This window comes from Nyctereutes procyonoides, unplaced genomic scaffold (assembly GCF_905146905.1).
Source record: "Nyctereutes procyonoides isolate TBG_1078 unplaced genomic scaffold, NYPRO_anot_genome, whole genome shotgun sequence".
In the NCBI taxonomy this organism is placed as follows: Eukaryota; Metazoa; Chordata; class Mammalia; order Carnivora; family Canidae; genus Nyctereutes; species Nyctereutes procyonoides.
The window spans coordinates 26,162,032-26,177,618 of record NW_026575020.1 but is presented as its reverse complement, the minus strand read 5'-3'; the positions used below and the strand labels follow the sequence as shown (position 1 = coordinate 26,177,618).

General features: G+C 41.5%; 1 protein-coding gene across 2 annotated transcripts in view; it reads left to right on the top strand.

Moving 5' to 3' along the window:
• Nucleotides 1–14,850, top strand: part of SLC6A4 (solute carrier family 6 member 4) — a 36,477-nt gene extending 21,627 nt beyond the window's left edge. For both annotated transcript variants that reach the window (XM_055302315.1, XM_055302239.1), the window contains 5 exons: nucleotides 650–781; nucleotides 1,829–1,928; nucleotides 3,810–3,910; nucleotides 7,590–7,757; nucleotides 12,468–14,850. In XM_055302315.1, coding sequence (XP_055158290.1) covers nucleotides 650–781; nucleotides 1,829–1,928; nucleotides 3,810–3,910; nucleotides 7,590–7,757; nucleotides 12,468–12,542 — 576 coding nt within the window. In that variant the 3' untranslated portion in view covers nucleotides 12,543–14,850. The remainder of the gene's footprint in view (nucleotides 1–649; nucleotides 782–1,828; nucleotides 1,929–3,809; nucleotides 3,911–7,589; nucleotides 7,758–12,467) is intronic.
• The last annotated feature ends 737 nt before the right edge of the window (nucleotides 14,851–15,587 follow it).

Here is a 15,587-nt window from a genome sequence, read left to right as displayed (position 1 = left end):
TGAGGTGTCTGCATAGGCCAGGGCTCAGCATATGTGAACTATTATTACTATACCCTGTTCCTTGACCAGATGGCAACAGCCAAAGGCCAGAGCAAAGTCACTCTTGTGTCTCCGTACCCTGCTGTCTCACATTTGTCTCAGCACCTTGTATTTACTTATTAGTGGGAGATGACTTTCAGCTTTGAGCTGGCCTTTCTGGTACAACCAAAGTCTCCCCAAGAGACCTCACATAAAGAAGTCCTATCTAGGGGCTCCTGGGTGGCTCAGTCAGTTACGTGCCTGCCTTTGGCTCGGGTCATGATCTCAGGGTTCCGGGATTGAGCCCCATGTCTGGCCCCATGCTCAGCAGAGGGTCTGTTTCTCCCTCTGCCCCACACTCTGCTTGTGTGCTTTCTCTCAAACAAATAAATAAAATATTTTTTAAAAAAGAAGTCTTTTCCAGGTACTATATTTTCTTTCCTTGATATCCTTAGGGCTGGGTTCTAAATGACACTGTAAAACAGGGTGGTATATTTCCAGTGAGGGCCAGTGTAGAAGGGGATCTACTCATGACCAGCAACTCTCTCTCCTGTTTGTTGTCCTTAAAGGTAACAGACTTGTTTGTGATTGCTCCAGCCCTCCCTTGTGATTGCTTGTGTGTCCCTTTCAGTTTGCAGGCTTGGAGGGGGTGATCACAGCTGTGCTAGATGAGTTTCCACACATCTGGTCCAAGCGCCGGGAGTGGTTTGTGCTTTGTGTGGTCATTACCTGCTTCTTTGGATCCCTAGTCACCCTGACCTTTGTGAGTACCACAATTCTCAGCTTTGCACAGCCTCCCCTGGGACAGCAGAACACTGCAAGAACCTGTTCCTTTCCTCCCATCCTATATGGTGCCCTGAGGCCATATAAGGGGACAAAGTAAGAGGGGTTGACACTGCTGTTAAAATGTCACCAGGGACCAGAAGAGCAATGGTTTCTGGCAGCATCTGTTGGTAGAATCTGTGCATGTAACTGAAGGTCTTAGCATTTTACAGGAGACTCAACTAGATTTCAGGCTTGACAGAGTATCTGGAGAAATAAGATTTGCTTCTCGGCTTTCATGGGATTATTGCCCTGATGTCCTGATATGCAGAATATCTGAAGGCTGGCATCTCATGCTTGTAATGTCACTTTGTCTCCTCCAGAGAATTTGCAATGGTGAAGAAGTCAGACCATCTCCCATGATTTTTTATTTTTATTATTTTTTTATTTTTATTTTTGTAGCTGAGGCAAATACTGTAAAACAGAATCTGATAGAACCCACAGGCATCCTAGGCTTGTGTCCTCCTGACTCAGGGTAGATTTTGAAGACATGCATCTTCAAGCCATCATCCCAATGGCTCTGGAGCTTCAGCGGGTGGTGGGGGGGAGGGTTGGGGAAGCTGAGGAGGACCCAAGGAATTGGTGAGTTAAGACAGAAGGTGATACCAGGACTTGGGCTCTGTGTGTCTGATATTGTGTGAACTCTCCCAGGTTCAGTCTCTAGGGACCAGGATTCTTTAGGGTAGAGTACACAGTAAGTGTTCAGTAAATTGAAAGTTGAAAACAGATCTAGGGGTTCTTTTGAGTCTGTCTCTTAAAGCTTAGTGGGAGAGGAAACAGGGAGAGAGTGCTCCATAGGACAGGAAGAGACATCTGATGGAGTGAAATCTGGCCCACACTGCAAGGGCCTAAGAGGCAGGCTCTAGGGTATTTATATTAGGTCTAATGCAGGAATTATCCTAAGTTAAGAACCTGCTTTTGGCTTTCATCATAAAGAGGAGGTAGTGCCTCAGAAGGTCCTTAATCAGGTTTGTGATCTCATTTCCAGGGTGGGGCATACGTGGTGAAGCTGCTGGAGGAGTATGCCACAGGGCCCGCAGTGCTCACCGTTGCACTTATAGAGGCAGTTGCCGTGTATTGGTTTTATGGTAAGATGCTTCCTTCTGCCAGTCATGAGCCTTTCTACACCAGCTAGTAGCCACCAGAATAAAGAAGGGCAGATTTCATCAAAGAAAGCCAGAGCAGGGTATAAGATGTCACCTGCCTGGGGGTCTGTAAAACAACCCCAGCAGAGTGCCTGCTTCAGAAACAGGTCACCTTTTCCTTCACGCTCTACCACAAATTCGCCTTACTTGTGGAAAGACATTTTTTTTCCTTCTGAGTTTAAATGTTCACCCAGCAGAGACAGGCTGAAGTAATTCCGTATAGCTCATCTGTAGTGGATGCTTAAAATATTGTTTGGCTCTAAGAAGTGCACAGACAACAAAGAAATAGTGCAAAGTGAATGCATTTGTTAGAGTGTACAATATACTACTACTTTATAGAGTTGGCCGCCAATTTAAATTTTGTAAGAAAGAGCCCCTCCGCAAAGCCTTGAGATAGAGTTTAGGAGATTATCTTCCAGGGAAGAGGCAGGAATGTTCCTGTTTGCATTATCTGCTTTGGTAAAATCTCCAGTTCACTTTCTATGAGCCTGGGATGGAATCTGATAAGGCTGACACTAGCAGGAGCACAGAGAGTGAGCTAACATGGGTCTGTTGGCAGGGGGTCCCAAGAATCCGTGGGTGAGGATGGGGATGACCCAGGCAATTGAAACAAAGAGAGCCAGGTTCAGGGGTTCCTGGCTGGTTCAGTCTGTAGAGCATGTGACTCTTGATTTCAGGCTTATAAATTCAAGTCCCACAATGGGTGTAGAGATTACTTAAAAAATAAATAGATAAAATCTGAAAGAAGAATAGAGAAAGAAAGAAGAAAGAAAGGAAGAAAGAAAGAAAGAAAGAAAGAAAGAAAGAAAGAAAGAAAGAAAAAATAGAAAAGAAAAGAAAAGAAAAAAAAAAACCAGGCTTGGAGATACCTCTCTTCATCTTTAAAATCAAGAAGTGATTATTTCATTCTGAAAATGTATTGATTTTTCCTAGTTTCTATGGTAATAAAACAGCGTTAGCATGTTTGCCATTATACATAATATGAAGAAGGGGAGGCCCCATATTCTGAGTTGCACATGGGCCCAGTTTTTAAAAAAGAATTCCTCCCTACCTTCTCAGTGATGAGGACAGAGTTCAGAGTATGTGCATCGCTGTGGACCTCGCAGTGCTGGATTCTCAGGGAAGCAGCTGCAGCCTAGTCTTTCCTTCCCAATCTCTCACCAGTCAGGAGTTCTCAGTTCTCTCCTTCACATACTCTTTATAGAAGAACCTTGGTCTTGATCCGGCATATGAATGGTCAATATGTGGTTAAAATTTTATCTTGAAAGTTTCCAGTGTTGGGTCAGTCTCTTGTTAAGTGGGCTCACAATTCCTAGATAAAATTCAACTTTCTGGGGTACCTGGGTGGTTCAGTGGTTGAGCGTCTGCCTTTGGCTCAGGGTGTGATCCTGGGGTCCTGGGATTGAGTCCCACACTGGGCTCCCTGCAGGGAGCCTGCTTCTCCCTCTGCCTGTGTTTCTGCCTCTCTATGTGTCTCTCTTGAAAAAATAAATAAAATATTTTTCTAAAAATTCAACTTTATTTTCTGCAGTAACAATAAAATCAAACATGTGCTGAGATCTTAGAAAGGCAGTGTGGGCACCAGGAGGGGCTTTGGGTCCCTGCCCAAATGTCCACCCAGCCCCCACTCTATGTAGACAGAACATTGCTTGTATCAGGTGCAGTTGTTGTGTAACGAGTCCGCCGTCTCAACTTCAGAGCAGATTGGTGCCCCTGAGCCCAACTGAGGAGGAATTCCAGAGCTGCTACTGTTTCTGAGAATCAAGGGGTAAGACGGGCCATGTCCTCCCTCAGTCAATCTCTTTCTCTTGTGCGTGATTCTAGGCATCACTCAGTTCTGCAGTGACGTGAAGGAAATGCTTGGCTTCAGCCCTGGATGGTTCTGGAAGATCTGCTGGGTAGCCATCAGCCCTCTGTTTCTCCTGGTGAGTGGTCGTTTCCCTCTCCTTCTGGCTCTGAAGAGTCACCCAAACACTTATAAAAAGTAAATTGTATTGAGGTGTAACGTATACAGAAAAGTGTATAAATCTTAAGTGTGAGTCTTATTGGAGTTTTATAAATCAAGCACACTTTTGCAGCAAAAACCATGCTAAGAAATAAAAGCATGACCTGCACTTCTGAAACCCCACTGGCGTCCCCTCTGAGTCACTGCCCTCCCCATGCTTCCCACCTCTTCTGATTCCCAGCACCACGAAAGGGTAGGCTGGGCTAGAGTCCCTGCTGCATGTGTCACATCACTCCCCAGCTCAGTGATAATGATAAATAACACTTATTGAATATGCACTGCCAGGCCAGACTTTGTGCTAAACTTACACTCATTGCTCTATTAATCCTTACAATTCTGTGAACAATTCTTCCTAACACCCCATTTTACAGTTAAGGAAATTGAAGTCTAAAGGGTCCCAGGTCACATGACAAGTAAGACCTTTTCAAGACCTGGGAAGGATTTACTGAGCTTCGCTTTCAAAGGCCCTAGGAGAGGTCCTTATAATTTCTTATTCTTTCTCTTATCCGTCACACAAAAGTCCTCAAGCATAGGCCTGAGTCAAAAGTAGAATCCATTTGTTGACAAAGGACTCTGGGTAAGAACGTTCAGTTCTAAGTGTTGCCTATTTGTCAAGACATGATCGGCTGTCCCTACCCCTTGCAGCATGTGCCTCTGCCTTCCTTCTGGTATCCTTCTGAAGGAGACACTTGCCCCAAGGTGGCTAAGTGTCCCGGACTTGGCCTGGTAGTTCCTATTACAAGTTCCCTGGTGCTTTTAGGTAGATTAAAAACACATGTATATTTTTCTTTCAAATTTTTATTTAAATTCTAGTTAGTTAACATATGCTTTAATATTTAGTAGAGTAGAATTTAGTTATTTTATGTTTTGAAAGATTTTATTTATTTATCCATGAGAGATACAGAGAGAGGGGCAGAGACACAGGCAAAGGGAGAAGCAGGCTCCCTTTGGGGAGCCCGATGCGGGACCCAATCCCAGGACCCCAGGATCACGACCTGAGCCGAAGGCAGATGCTTAACCACTGAGCCACCCACGCGTCCCAGTAGAGTAGAATTTAGTGGTTCATCACTTACGTACAACACCCATTGCTCATCACATCACATTGTGCCCTCCTTAATGCCCATCACCCAGTAACTCTGTGTCCCACATCCCTCCAGCAGCCCTCAGCTTGTTCCCTATAGTTAAGGGTCTCTTATGGTTTGCTTCCCTTTTTTTCTCTTTTTTCCCCCTTCCGGTGTTTATCTGTTTTGAAAATGTGTATTTTTTTTTTAAAATTGAGAAGTTTGGTTGTTTTTGGTAAGAGGGTTGGCATTGAACCACCTAGTCTGCCATAACTAGAAGCAGAAGTGCTGACATAAATGGATTATTAATTTATATTAATAGCAGTGCTGCTTTTTTTAAAGATTTTATTTATTTATTCATGAGAGACACAGAGAGGGAGCGAGAGAGGCAGAGACACAGGCAGAGGGAGAGGCATGTGGGACTCGATCCCAGGACCCTGGGATCACAACCTGAGCCGAAGGCAAAGGCTCAACCACTGAGCAACCCAGGTGCCCCAATAGCAGTGCTTCTTGATAATCTACTTAAATCCTTTCATTTGTTTTTCAAAGGAAGAGGAGACATTGCATTATTTCCTTGAGGGAAGAAGCTATATCTGTCTGTTTACTTGTGTTTCCCCCACATGGTTGAGGAAACAATGTCCAGGCCTGGGATTTGGGAGAGGCAAGTTAGGCATGCACCACATGTGTCAAATTTAAGGGGGTGCCATAAACCTCAGTAATCAGGATAAAGACTATTTTAATATAGTATTTTTTAAAAAACAAAACTAATGCAAAAGAAGTCCCCAGTCAATAGAGTTCAAGATTTTAAATAAACACAAAATCTGACCCCATACTTGCATGTCTCACCTCACTGACCCTAATCTGGCCCTTTTAGTTCTTGTCTTTTTAAAATGCTGCATTCACATATTACTTCTTGATTACTGAAATTTACTTAAATGTTATGCCCAAGGTGAGTGCCTCGCATGCTCCACGGTCGTTCCGGCTCCAGGCTTTTACTACTTTAATTTCTGCACACCTCTGGTTGTCTTACAGACTGGGTGAACACTTGGTTTACAGTGAGTTTCTTTGCCCAGCAAAACTCACACACAGATTTGTGTTCAGGGATATTCACTCATAATTCCTGTGATGTTTGCTTTACTCACTTCCTCTAAAGGCAAATGCTCCAGAGCCCAATTAAGAGGAGGCAAATCTGTCTTCTACTTGTGGGTTTACTGAACCCAGAATCCCTTGCTCTGTGCTTTTTAAGGCTGCTTTTGGTAAACAATGAGTAGCTTACTAAAAATATTCTTTTTCACGGAAGCCAAGCTACAAAAAAAGAAAATACTGTATATGAGCAAGGAGAGGCAAAGGGGTGTACGGGGCAGCACTTTTTACTCCCACAAGAGCTTGAGACCTCTGGGAACTGCATTGGATTTCACACACCTGACATCAAGATGAGATGAGCTAGAGAAGGGAGGGCTCCTAACCATGTCTATCCCATCTTTTCTGTGTTCCTTAGCTGGGTCGAGGTGTGAGTAAATGCGGAGAAAGGTTTGCAATTGGCCAGGTCCTGTTTGGAAAGCTTCCTCCCAGATGTAGGATAATACTGTTGGGAAGATGGATGTGTGTTTAACAACTTCCCATTTTGTTCCTGCTGACAAAGAAAAAAATATATTAGTAGATGTTTAACCACACAATTTACGTTACTGCTTTCTTTATGACTATGAAGTAATACAATAAAATTAAATCAAGAGCCGTAATGATTTTGGTCCAGTAGTTACTAGGCAAAAACTGGTAGTTACACTCTCTCTAGAAACCAAACCAAGGTAAGGAAACTTATAAACCACAGGTTGGGAGCACATCGTGAAATTTTTCTTAGGAGACATTTTCACTTGAATTTTCAAGTAAAAAGTACATTAAGCTGCTTTTTCTTTCCATTATTCCTTTCATGACGAGGGCCTATGGCAGGCAGTCACTCGTTGTTGAGATGGGTCCTGGCTGAGCTATCCTTGTGAAAACCCCAGGCAAAGGCGCTCAATGCAGAAAAGCAGAGAGCTCAAGAAAAGGACAAAGAGGGAACACACACCCAGGAGTCCACATCCTCTCCAGGTCTTGAGAATCTTAATATCTCTCCTGGACATAGGTAACTTCCATCTGACAGCTGAGAAATGCAGGACAAAATGAAAACAGCTCAGAGAACTGTGAAGCCTTAGGACTGGCAGGAGCCATACAGAGGTCCTCATCCAGTTTATTCCTCACTGTCTGGTGAGACGGGGCCCAACTACTCTTAATAGATGCCAGTCTCTTCCCTTTTGCCCTGAAGGGGTTGCTTTAACTCCTTGTAAACAACCTTCTGGGCCCTTGGCATCTCCACCTGGCTTTTTTACTGTTACAGCTTGGGCAGAGAAATGAGTGGATTCTATGCACCAATCTAGAATATATCACATTTGGGGAATTTCCTGAAAGGAACTCAGCTTTAGCATTTAGTGTTCATGGTATCAGAACTGTCTGGAAGGATATTGTTATGATTTTTAATGTTTTTTGGCATTTCTGTTTCAGTTCATCATTTGTAGTTTTTTGATGAGCCCGCCACAGCTACGACTTTTCCAATATAATTATCCACAGTGGAGTATCATCCTGGGTTACTGCATAGGAACCTCATCTTTCATCTGCATCCCCACATATATAACTTATCGGCTGGTCACCACTCCAGGGACATTTAAAGAGGTAGGTACTAGTGTGTATGTTCAGACTAGTAATTGTTTGGGGAGAAAAGGATTTTCTTATTCTGCTCTATTCAAAGGAGATAAGTTAACCATGTGAAGTTCACCAGCTGGTTCTCAATCTTATATATTTATATACCAAAACCAATGTGCAGAGCTATAATGGTTGCCACTCATAGGAGCCTTAGATGCAGTGGCAAAAGTGTGAGTTGTTATTTGCATGCACCACAGCACACAGGTTGAGGTGTGTATAGCATTCTACACTTATCAGATGACTATTTTGCCTTCTGCTTGCCATTGGGGATGGACATCAGATCTGTAATGTCTGAAGCAATACATATATTTTTTATTAGAGATTTGTTTATTTGAGAGAGAGCCTACGAGCAGTGGGAGGGGCACAGGGAGAGGGAGAGAGAGAATCCTCAAGCAGACTCCCCAGTGAACCCAACACAGGGCTCCATCCCAGGACACCAAGATCATGACCTGAGCTGAAATAAAGAGTCAGCCACCTAACTGACTGAGCCACCCAGATGCCCCTGAAGCAAGACACATATTTTGATTTAAGTGGAGATTATGGTGGAAAATGTCCCTTGTCATTTTTCTAACATCAGTGTGATGAGTGCTATTTTGAAAATCATCACTAAATAAAGATGTTACAGCAATATAATTGTTTTAGCTCAAACCATTGGAATAAAAAAGTCACCATTATAGTAATATTAATACAGTAATGAATAATGTGCTATAAAATTTTCTTTTTTAAAAAATTTTCTTATTAAAACCTTATAATTTGTGTAAGATTGTATAGTTTCTAAAGCATCTTCATGTAGATTATCTCATTTTGCTATCAGCACCCTTGTAAGGTGGATGGGCAGATATTCTTAGATGTAAGATATTGAGGCTGGGAATAATCTTGCCAAAAGTTCCTTATTTCAACGACTTGTCCAAGGACATAACTATGGGAAGCTCAGAATCCAGGTGCAGTTTTGTTCACTTTTGTCCTCAGGGTATCTATAGTTTATGTAGAAACTTGTACTAGAGGTTCAGGAGCAATGAGTTGCCATTTTTCATCTAGTGCCACCGGGGTTCCCAGTAACGTGGTATTTCATTACTTTGAGAATTGAAAATGCTTGTGTTGTTACTTGTTTGGTTATCTTTCTTGCCATAGCAAAAAGGTTACTGTGGCAGAGGAGCCTAAAGAAGTCTGCAGGTCGGTGCTTTTGTAGGAGATGAGTGCAAAGGTGAAGAGTGGTGTTGGGGAAAGCTAGAAGGGACCTTATCTGTAATGACCTGAGAATGGAAGTGGGCTAGTCTACTGGCTCTTATATGCAAAGCTCAAATGTGAGACCATCCTACTCACCTTCCTAAAACATTTCATAAGAAACATTAAGCAAGGGAATATAAGGCAATTAAACATCAGCTCTTTCTCAAAAGAGATGAGTTCATTTCTTTTTCCAAAGAGAAAAACTGAATCCTAGATGAACAGAACTCTGCAAGGAGTTATTTTCTACACTGAAACCAGTCCTATCACAACCTCATTCCTCCCCAAGGGCTTTGGACTCTGGTGTTGCTTGAAATACACACTCAGACCCAGAATCGTTGAATTTGTTCCTTCAGATTGTCCTTTATCATGGTTGTGATGATCCACTGGTTCCATTGATTAAAATCCAGAGGTCGAGGTCAGGGGTGGGAACTCTAGTTAGATTAGTAAATGTCAGTATTCTTTGGTCAGACTACACCTCAAATCCTTATCATCTGTCTTGCAAATTCCCCATTGACCACAGGGAAATATCACCCAACGGTGAATAATTAACACAGCTCAATCCATTAGCAATAGAGTTAAGTAAGGGTGATTGCAGGGTCATCTTTGCTATAAGCCACCATATGGTTTGCAGGAAGCATGATACAGCCAGTCAAGGAAGACTGGTAGAGAAAGGACCTGGTCAAATGGTTTGGCAAGTCACTTACCTTCTCTGGGCCTTAGTTTCTTCATCTATAAAATGTGCTTATTGGACTGGATTACCATTTCTCAAAGTGTTTTTTTATTTTATTTTATTTTATTTATTCATGAGAAAGAGAGATTGAGATAGAGATAGAGAGAGAGAGAGAGAGAGAGAGAGGCAGAGACACAGGCAGAGGGAGAAGCAGGCTCCAAGCAGGGAGCCCGACGTGGGACTCGATCCCAGGTCTCCAGGATCACACCCTGGCCAAAGGCGGCGCTAAACCGCTGAGCCACCCAGGCTGCCCTCAAAGTGTTTTAAGGAATAAAATATTCTATGGAATATCACTAGGTGTTACTTCTGGGGGAAAAGGTTATGTGGTCAAATATCTTTGAAGAATGGTGGATTAATGCAACTTACATTTCTTTACTATAGTACTTCTCAAAAGCCTTTATATGCCCCTTTGCACACTTAATCTCTGAGAAGGATAAAGCATGTTGGGTTCTTTTGCCAAGCACTCCAAGGAACTATACTTCTTTGTGAATACCAGACTTGATGGTTCATAATTCTATCTATGATAGAGGGAGGCCTCATAGGAAATTTTGGTATAGTTAAAAAAAAAAAAGACAAAGAGAAAGGTAAATTTCTTAAACTCTTTGGGCCTTCCAACCATATATAAGGTTGGAGTTTGTGGAATGATCCACCACTTGCTCACCTGGAATTTGGCAGATATCACATGTACCTGCAGCCTGGAAGTCCCAAGTTTGGAGTCATCAGCTGGATTAGGTCTCTGCTGTAGAAACTCCTAGTATACTGCACAAAGACCCTGGGAAGAGGGGCCCTGATAAGTAAGGATTCATGAAGACATCAACGGTGACCTGTTTCTTAGATTATCACCTCTCGAAAGGTCAAGTGGCCTGGCAAATTTTGAGAGCAACGGGAGTCTGGCAGCTGGAATGCTGCCCAAATATGGAAAATAAAAGTGGGCCTGGCATTTTGGGAGATCAGCAGCCAGAAGGGTAGCTGAGTGGTGGCTGGGGACTCTGACACAAAAGCCAAAAATTCTCCTTTCCAATGTTTATACCATGCTACCGTACACCTAGTGCTCTCTTCTCTTCCCGCACAACATAGCTCCACTTACGACTGGTTAGGATGATCTGTGTCTAGTTCCCAATTAGCTAGACATAATTCTGTTCAATCAGTATGGCTTACACATTCATCTCTGGGGAGGGATAGTTTTTGAAATTTTGCTTCCTATGGCTTGACATGTCCAGGTAGCTGAAGAGGACCGCAGCAACTCCTTTTTAAGGGGATTTCTAGTGTGATATATTTCAGCCATTCAGAACACAAAATGTACAGTTTTGTTAATTTCACTAACTATGCAGATGGAACTGGTTGGATTACATAGGCTCTGCTCCTTAAAGAACAAAGTCCCAGAACCAGGAAATAAAAGATTGAAGGACTGAAACTAATGTAACATTGTGTATCAACTATACTGAAAAAAAAATTGAAGGGGACTACATACTTTTTCAATCCCAAATAAAAAGGAACAGTAGCAGAGCTTTACCTACAATCCAAAAATCAAAAAAAGCTTTCAGATCCAATTTCACCCACTTCCCATACATACTTTTGGCCATCATAGATTTTACCAAGCAACTTAATGAAGATTTTCCTAAGCCTATGAAGTGCTGCTGTCTGCCCTTCTTCGCATCCCTGAGCTGCTTCACGTGACCCTGATGCTAAGGGTGGGCTATGGATTTCATACCTAAACCCAAGCATATGTCAGATCTGTCTTAAAGATTATATGTATCTCGGTTCAGCGATTTAGCGCCACCTTCAGCCCAGGGCCTGATTCTAGAGACCTGGGATCAGGTCCCATGTCGGGCTCCCTGCATGGAGCCTGCTTCTCCTTCTGCCTGTGTCTCTACCTCTCTCTCTCTGTGTGTGTGTGTCTCGTGAATAAATAAATAAAACCTTAAAAAAAAAAAGATTCTGTGTATCTCAGCTGTTTTAAACTAAAAATTCCTAAACTCTTCCCTGTAATGAGTACTATGCCAACATAAGTTTGCTTTAGGAGTGATGATTTAAATGGTCACATCTTTTTTAAATTATGTGATAGTTTGTACCCTTGTGTGAACTAACCGGTACTTCTTCACTGGTAGATTCATGAGATCAGTAACATCCTGGCCATCACTGTGGCCATCAGCTGGCACTGTGCACCAGGCCTCTGGTGGATATGCAGGGTGCAAGGAGCCTGGCTGAGAGTGAGGGCCAGAGTCCAGCATTAACTCTGCTCCCTGAACCCTGTGGTGTGGGGCTACAGGAAGCTGCCTCTGTCCAGAGAAAAAGATGTCCTTTCCTGGGTCATCGAAAGCATGCTATACACCAGTGGAGGTTCTAATGAAAGCTCATCATTTTCTCCCATTAGTATTATGATGATTTCTGTAATTAGTTGACAGATGCTATAGTTCTTGAATATATCCTTAAGTTGTATTTATTTAAGTGATCTCTACACCCAACATGGGGCTCAAACTCATGACCCTGAGATCAAGAGTCACATTGTCCAACTGAGCCAGCCAGGCGCTCCTTGAATATATCACTTTTATCGGTATTTGAGAACAAATAAATTGGGAATTCCTTTCATGAGGAAAGTCAATGATACTATTCCAACTTACTAGTAAAGCCATTAAAATGCTAAATGTTTTAATATTAATGTTGAAATATTTTTGCAAAACTGTTAAAAGAATGTGTCTAACATCATATTTTCTTCCCAACAGCGTATTATTAGAGGCATTACTCCAGAAACTGCGACAGAAATTCCCTATGGGGACATCCATTTGAATGCCATATAACATGCTTCAGTGAGAGAAAGTGGCTTCCTAACAATCTCTTCCTCTGGTTCTGACAAGTCATGCCTCGCCTTCACCCCTCTAAGTGAATGAGTTTCCAGCTACCCCTGACAATGGAAGGGACTTCTCATGGAGAGATGGTCCCAGAAGACTATGGGTGCCCAGACTCTTATGGCCTCCAATGACTTGTTTCTCTGAAATCTCTTGGACATATCACCATGTTAGCTCTATGACATAGCTAAACTGAACTATTTTAGATGTGTGAGGCTGTGTATGGAGGTCATGAAAGCCACCACCTAATCAGGATTAGGTTTAGAATCAAGTTTGTAAAAGTCTCCTGCATCATTTCTTGTTATGATCATTGGTATCTGGCATCCATTTGCTTCTAAAAGTTTCACTGTTCATAAATGCATAAACCATGTAGAAGAAAACAGGGATGCTGTTTTGCTAGCCATATATTTTCTGAGTAGCATAGAATTCTATAGCTGGAATCTACTAGAACCCTGTAACAACCCATGTGCTGCTGTGGAGTCAGGAAGATGTAGAAACTAAATGGAAATAATGTATACATGTGAGCCTGTGTATATGCTGTTGTTTCAGTGGATCCTTATCTCTATTCTAATACTTTGGGCCCATTACAAACTATATGAATTTGCTCTGATTTTTCTTACATTAACAAATGTGTATGTATGTTATTATAAGGGTATAACTACTACAACATGCTCTGCCACCTTCTTTTCCAGTGACATTGCGTTAGCACACACCTTCCTTTATGGGCCAGTGTCTAGCATTGCTGCACTTCATTGCTATCTTCCTGTCTCTGCCAGCTAAACATTCAGGATAATGTTCCACAGGCAAATATGGCCTATTTCATTAGGGACTGTGGCTTGGCCATAAACTGCTTTGTGGAAGGATACTGACAAATGCATCTTCAATGTTCAGTTGACTATCTGGTTTAAGCTCTGTTTCAAATGACTGGGTTTGACTGCTCAGGTTACTCTGCTTTGGGAAGAAAAGTTAAATCCAATTCTTGCTTATAGGGCATAGGTCTGGCACCCTGACCTTAACCAAGGTCACCCTCAATCCAGAAGTGATTGGAGACTCTAGCCTTAAGTGGAATTCCCCCAACCCTTCCTGGTTGGTCACCAGGATTGTGAGCCCTCCAGATAATATTCAGGATTGAGTCGAAACTAAGTAAGGCTAATTGGAAAAGGGTCAGTTAAGTGAATAATAACCTTGCATCCCACACAAAGCCTTTGATACAAATCAAGTAAATTTGACCTTTGGTGGCTTGTGACTTTCAAATGCATGAGTGAAGAATTTATCTTGTAGTATAAAATTCCTCACCAAAATCTTTTTTTTTTCCTCACCAAAATCTTAAAGCGGATAAAGCCTAGTCAATGATAAAAGGACTCAGTCATCTAACCCCATATAATTTCAGTCCTCTATATATATTGAATTTAATTCTAACAGCCTTATAGAAAGAAGACTCGTATAGCAGAGGCTTGGTTTTATCCAATTATAGATCTTCCTCTCTTGGTTTCTTTCACCAACAATCTGCCCCAGCCATTTCCTTGTATTTCCCCTATATCCTTCTATTTCTGATTCTTTGCTTCTCTCAGCAGGATATTTTCCTTATAGATGTGTGCTGCTGAGAAGTTTCCCAAAATATTAGAGGAAAAGAAGAGGGGTTAAAAAAAATGTCCCTCACTGACCTACCTTCATTATCTTCACTCTTTCATTCCTTCACGCTACCTTGTTTTCATTCTCTTTTCTTCCTAGCACGCTGAAAGGAGAGGGGTTGTATAAGTGGCAGCATATTCAGTGGTAAATAGCTTTGCAAATTTTAAGAATTACTTTATAAAGATATTCGGATATGAATTCTTTCCATTCCACACACACTTACACATGCTCCAAAGATATTATTTCTTAAAAGCACTTTTTCAAAGAGAGTTAAAGTTTTGCTGAGACAGGTGTTGAGGGAATTCTATAGGTGTTTTGAAAAGTTTTCAGACTTCACTGGACTTAAAAAAAAAAACAAAACCAAAATCTCTGTTCTGCACAGTTTGCATTTACTTGATCCCTATTTATCAGTATTACTATGGATTTTTTTTATAGATTTTTTTTAAAGGAAAACTTAGAAGTAGGTAGATGGACTTTAAAACAATCTTTTAAAGACCTTTTACACCTAATGTAGTATATACACAAAAGTAAAAAAAAATAAAAATGGAATTGAATTGTAAAGTTAAGTACTGAAGTGAATTTTTTTTTCTGTGATTTTATTAGTAAGAAATAGGCAAGACACAAGATAAAGGCATGGAGGCAATTCAACTGATTAAGATTGTTTCCTATATTGATAAGCAATGAAACCAAAGAATTGATTTGCCTTCCAGAAAACTTACAACCCGTTTAAAATTTATTACATTTGTTGTGTAGAATGCATATGACTTGTAACCTAAATTCATTGCTCTGGCCACCCCATCTGGAAATGGAGGCAAGACCCTGACAAAGTAAAAATAATAGCTCCAAGATCAAACAGTGAAAATCAAATCAAATAATGAAATCTCACAATAGGGAAAAAAAAAGTTATTTAGTGAGCTGGCTCACTTCCTCATCATCTTTTTACTAAGCTTGTTAATTTGATGACACCAATCTCAAAATTTAAGCTTAAATATGAATTTCCATTTAATTCATCCACCCCACTCCAAGCCTGAAAAGGGAGATTACTCTCCTAGAAGTAGAATCATATTCTTTCTGATAAGTAGGAAGGAGTGACCTGATATGTTCCACCTGTTGTATAATTGATTTGGGGTTTACCGTCAAAACAAAGCTTAAAACTATGGAATGCAATGACTTAACTGTGTGGTGTTCTTACACATATCTTAGTGCTTAGCTACAGAATCATACAATCCAAGCCTGGTTCCTTTCTTAGCACATCTCTACACATAAATCAATAACTGGTGTTTAAAATACCAGAATTGTTCAGAATAGTTGTCTTCATTAAACACAGCAGTAGGGATCCCTGGGTGGCACAGCAGTTTGGCGCCT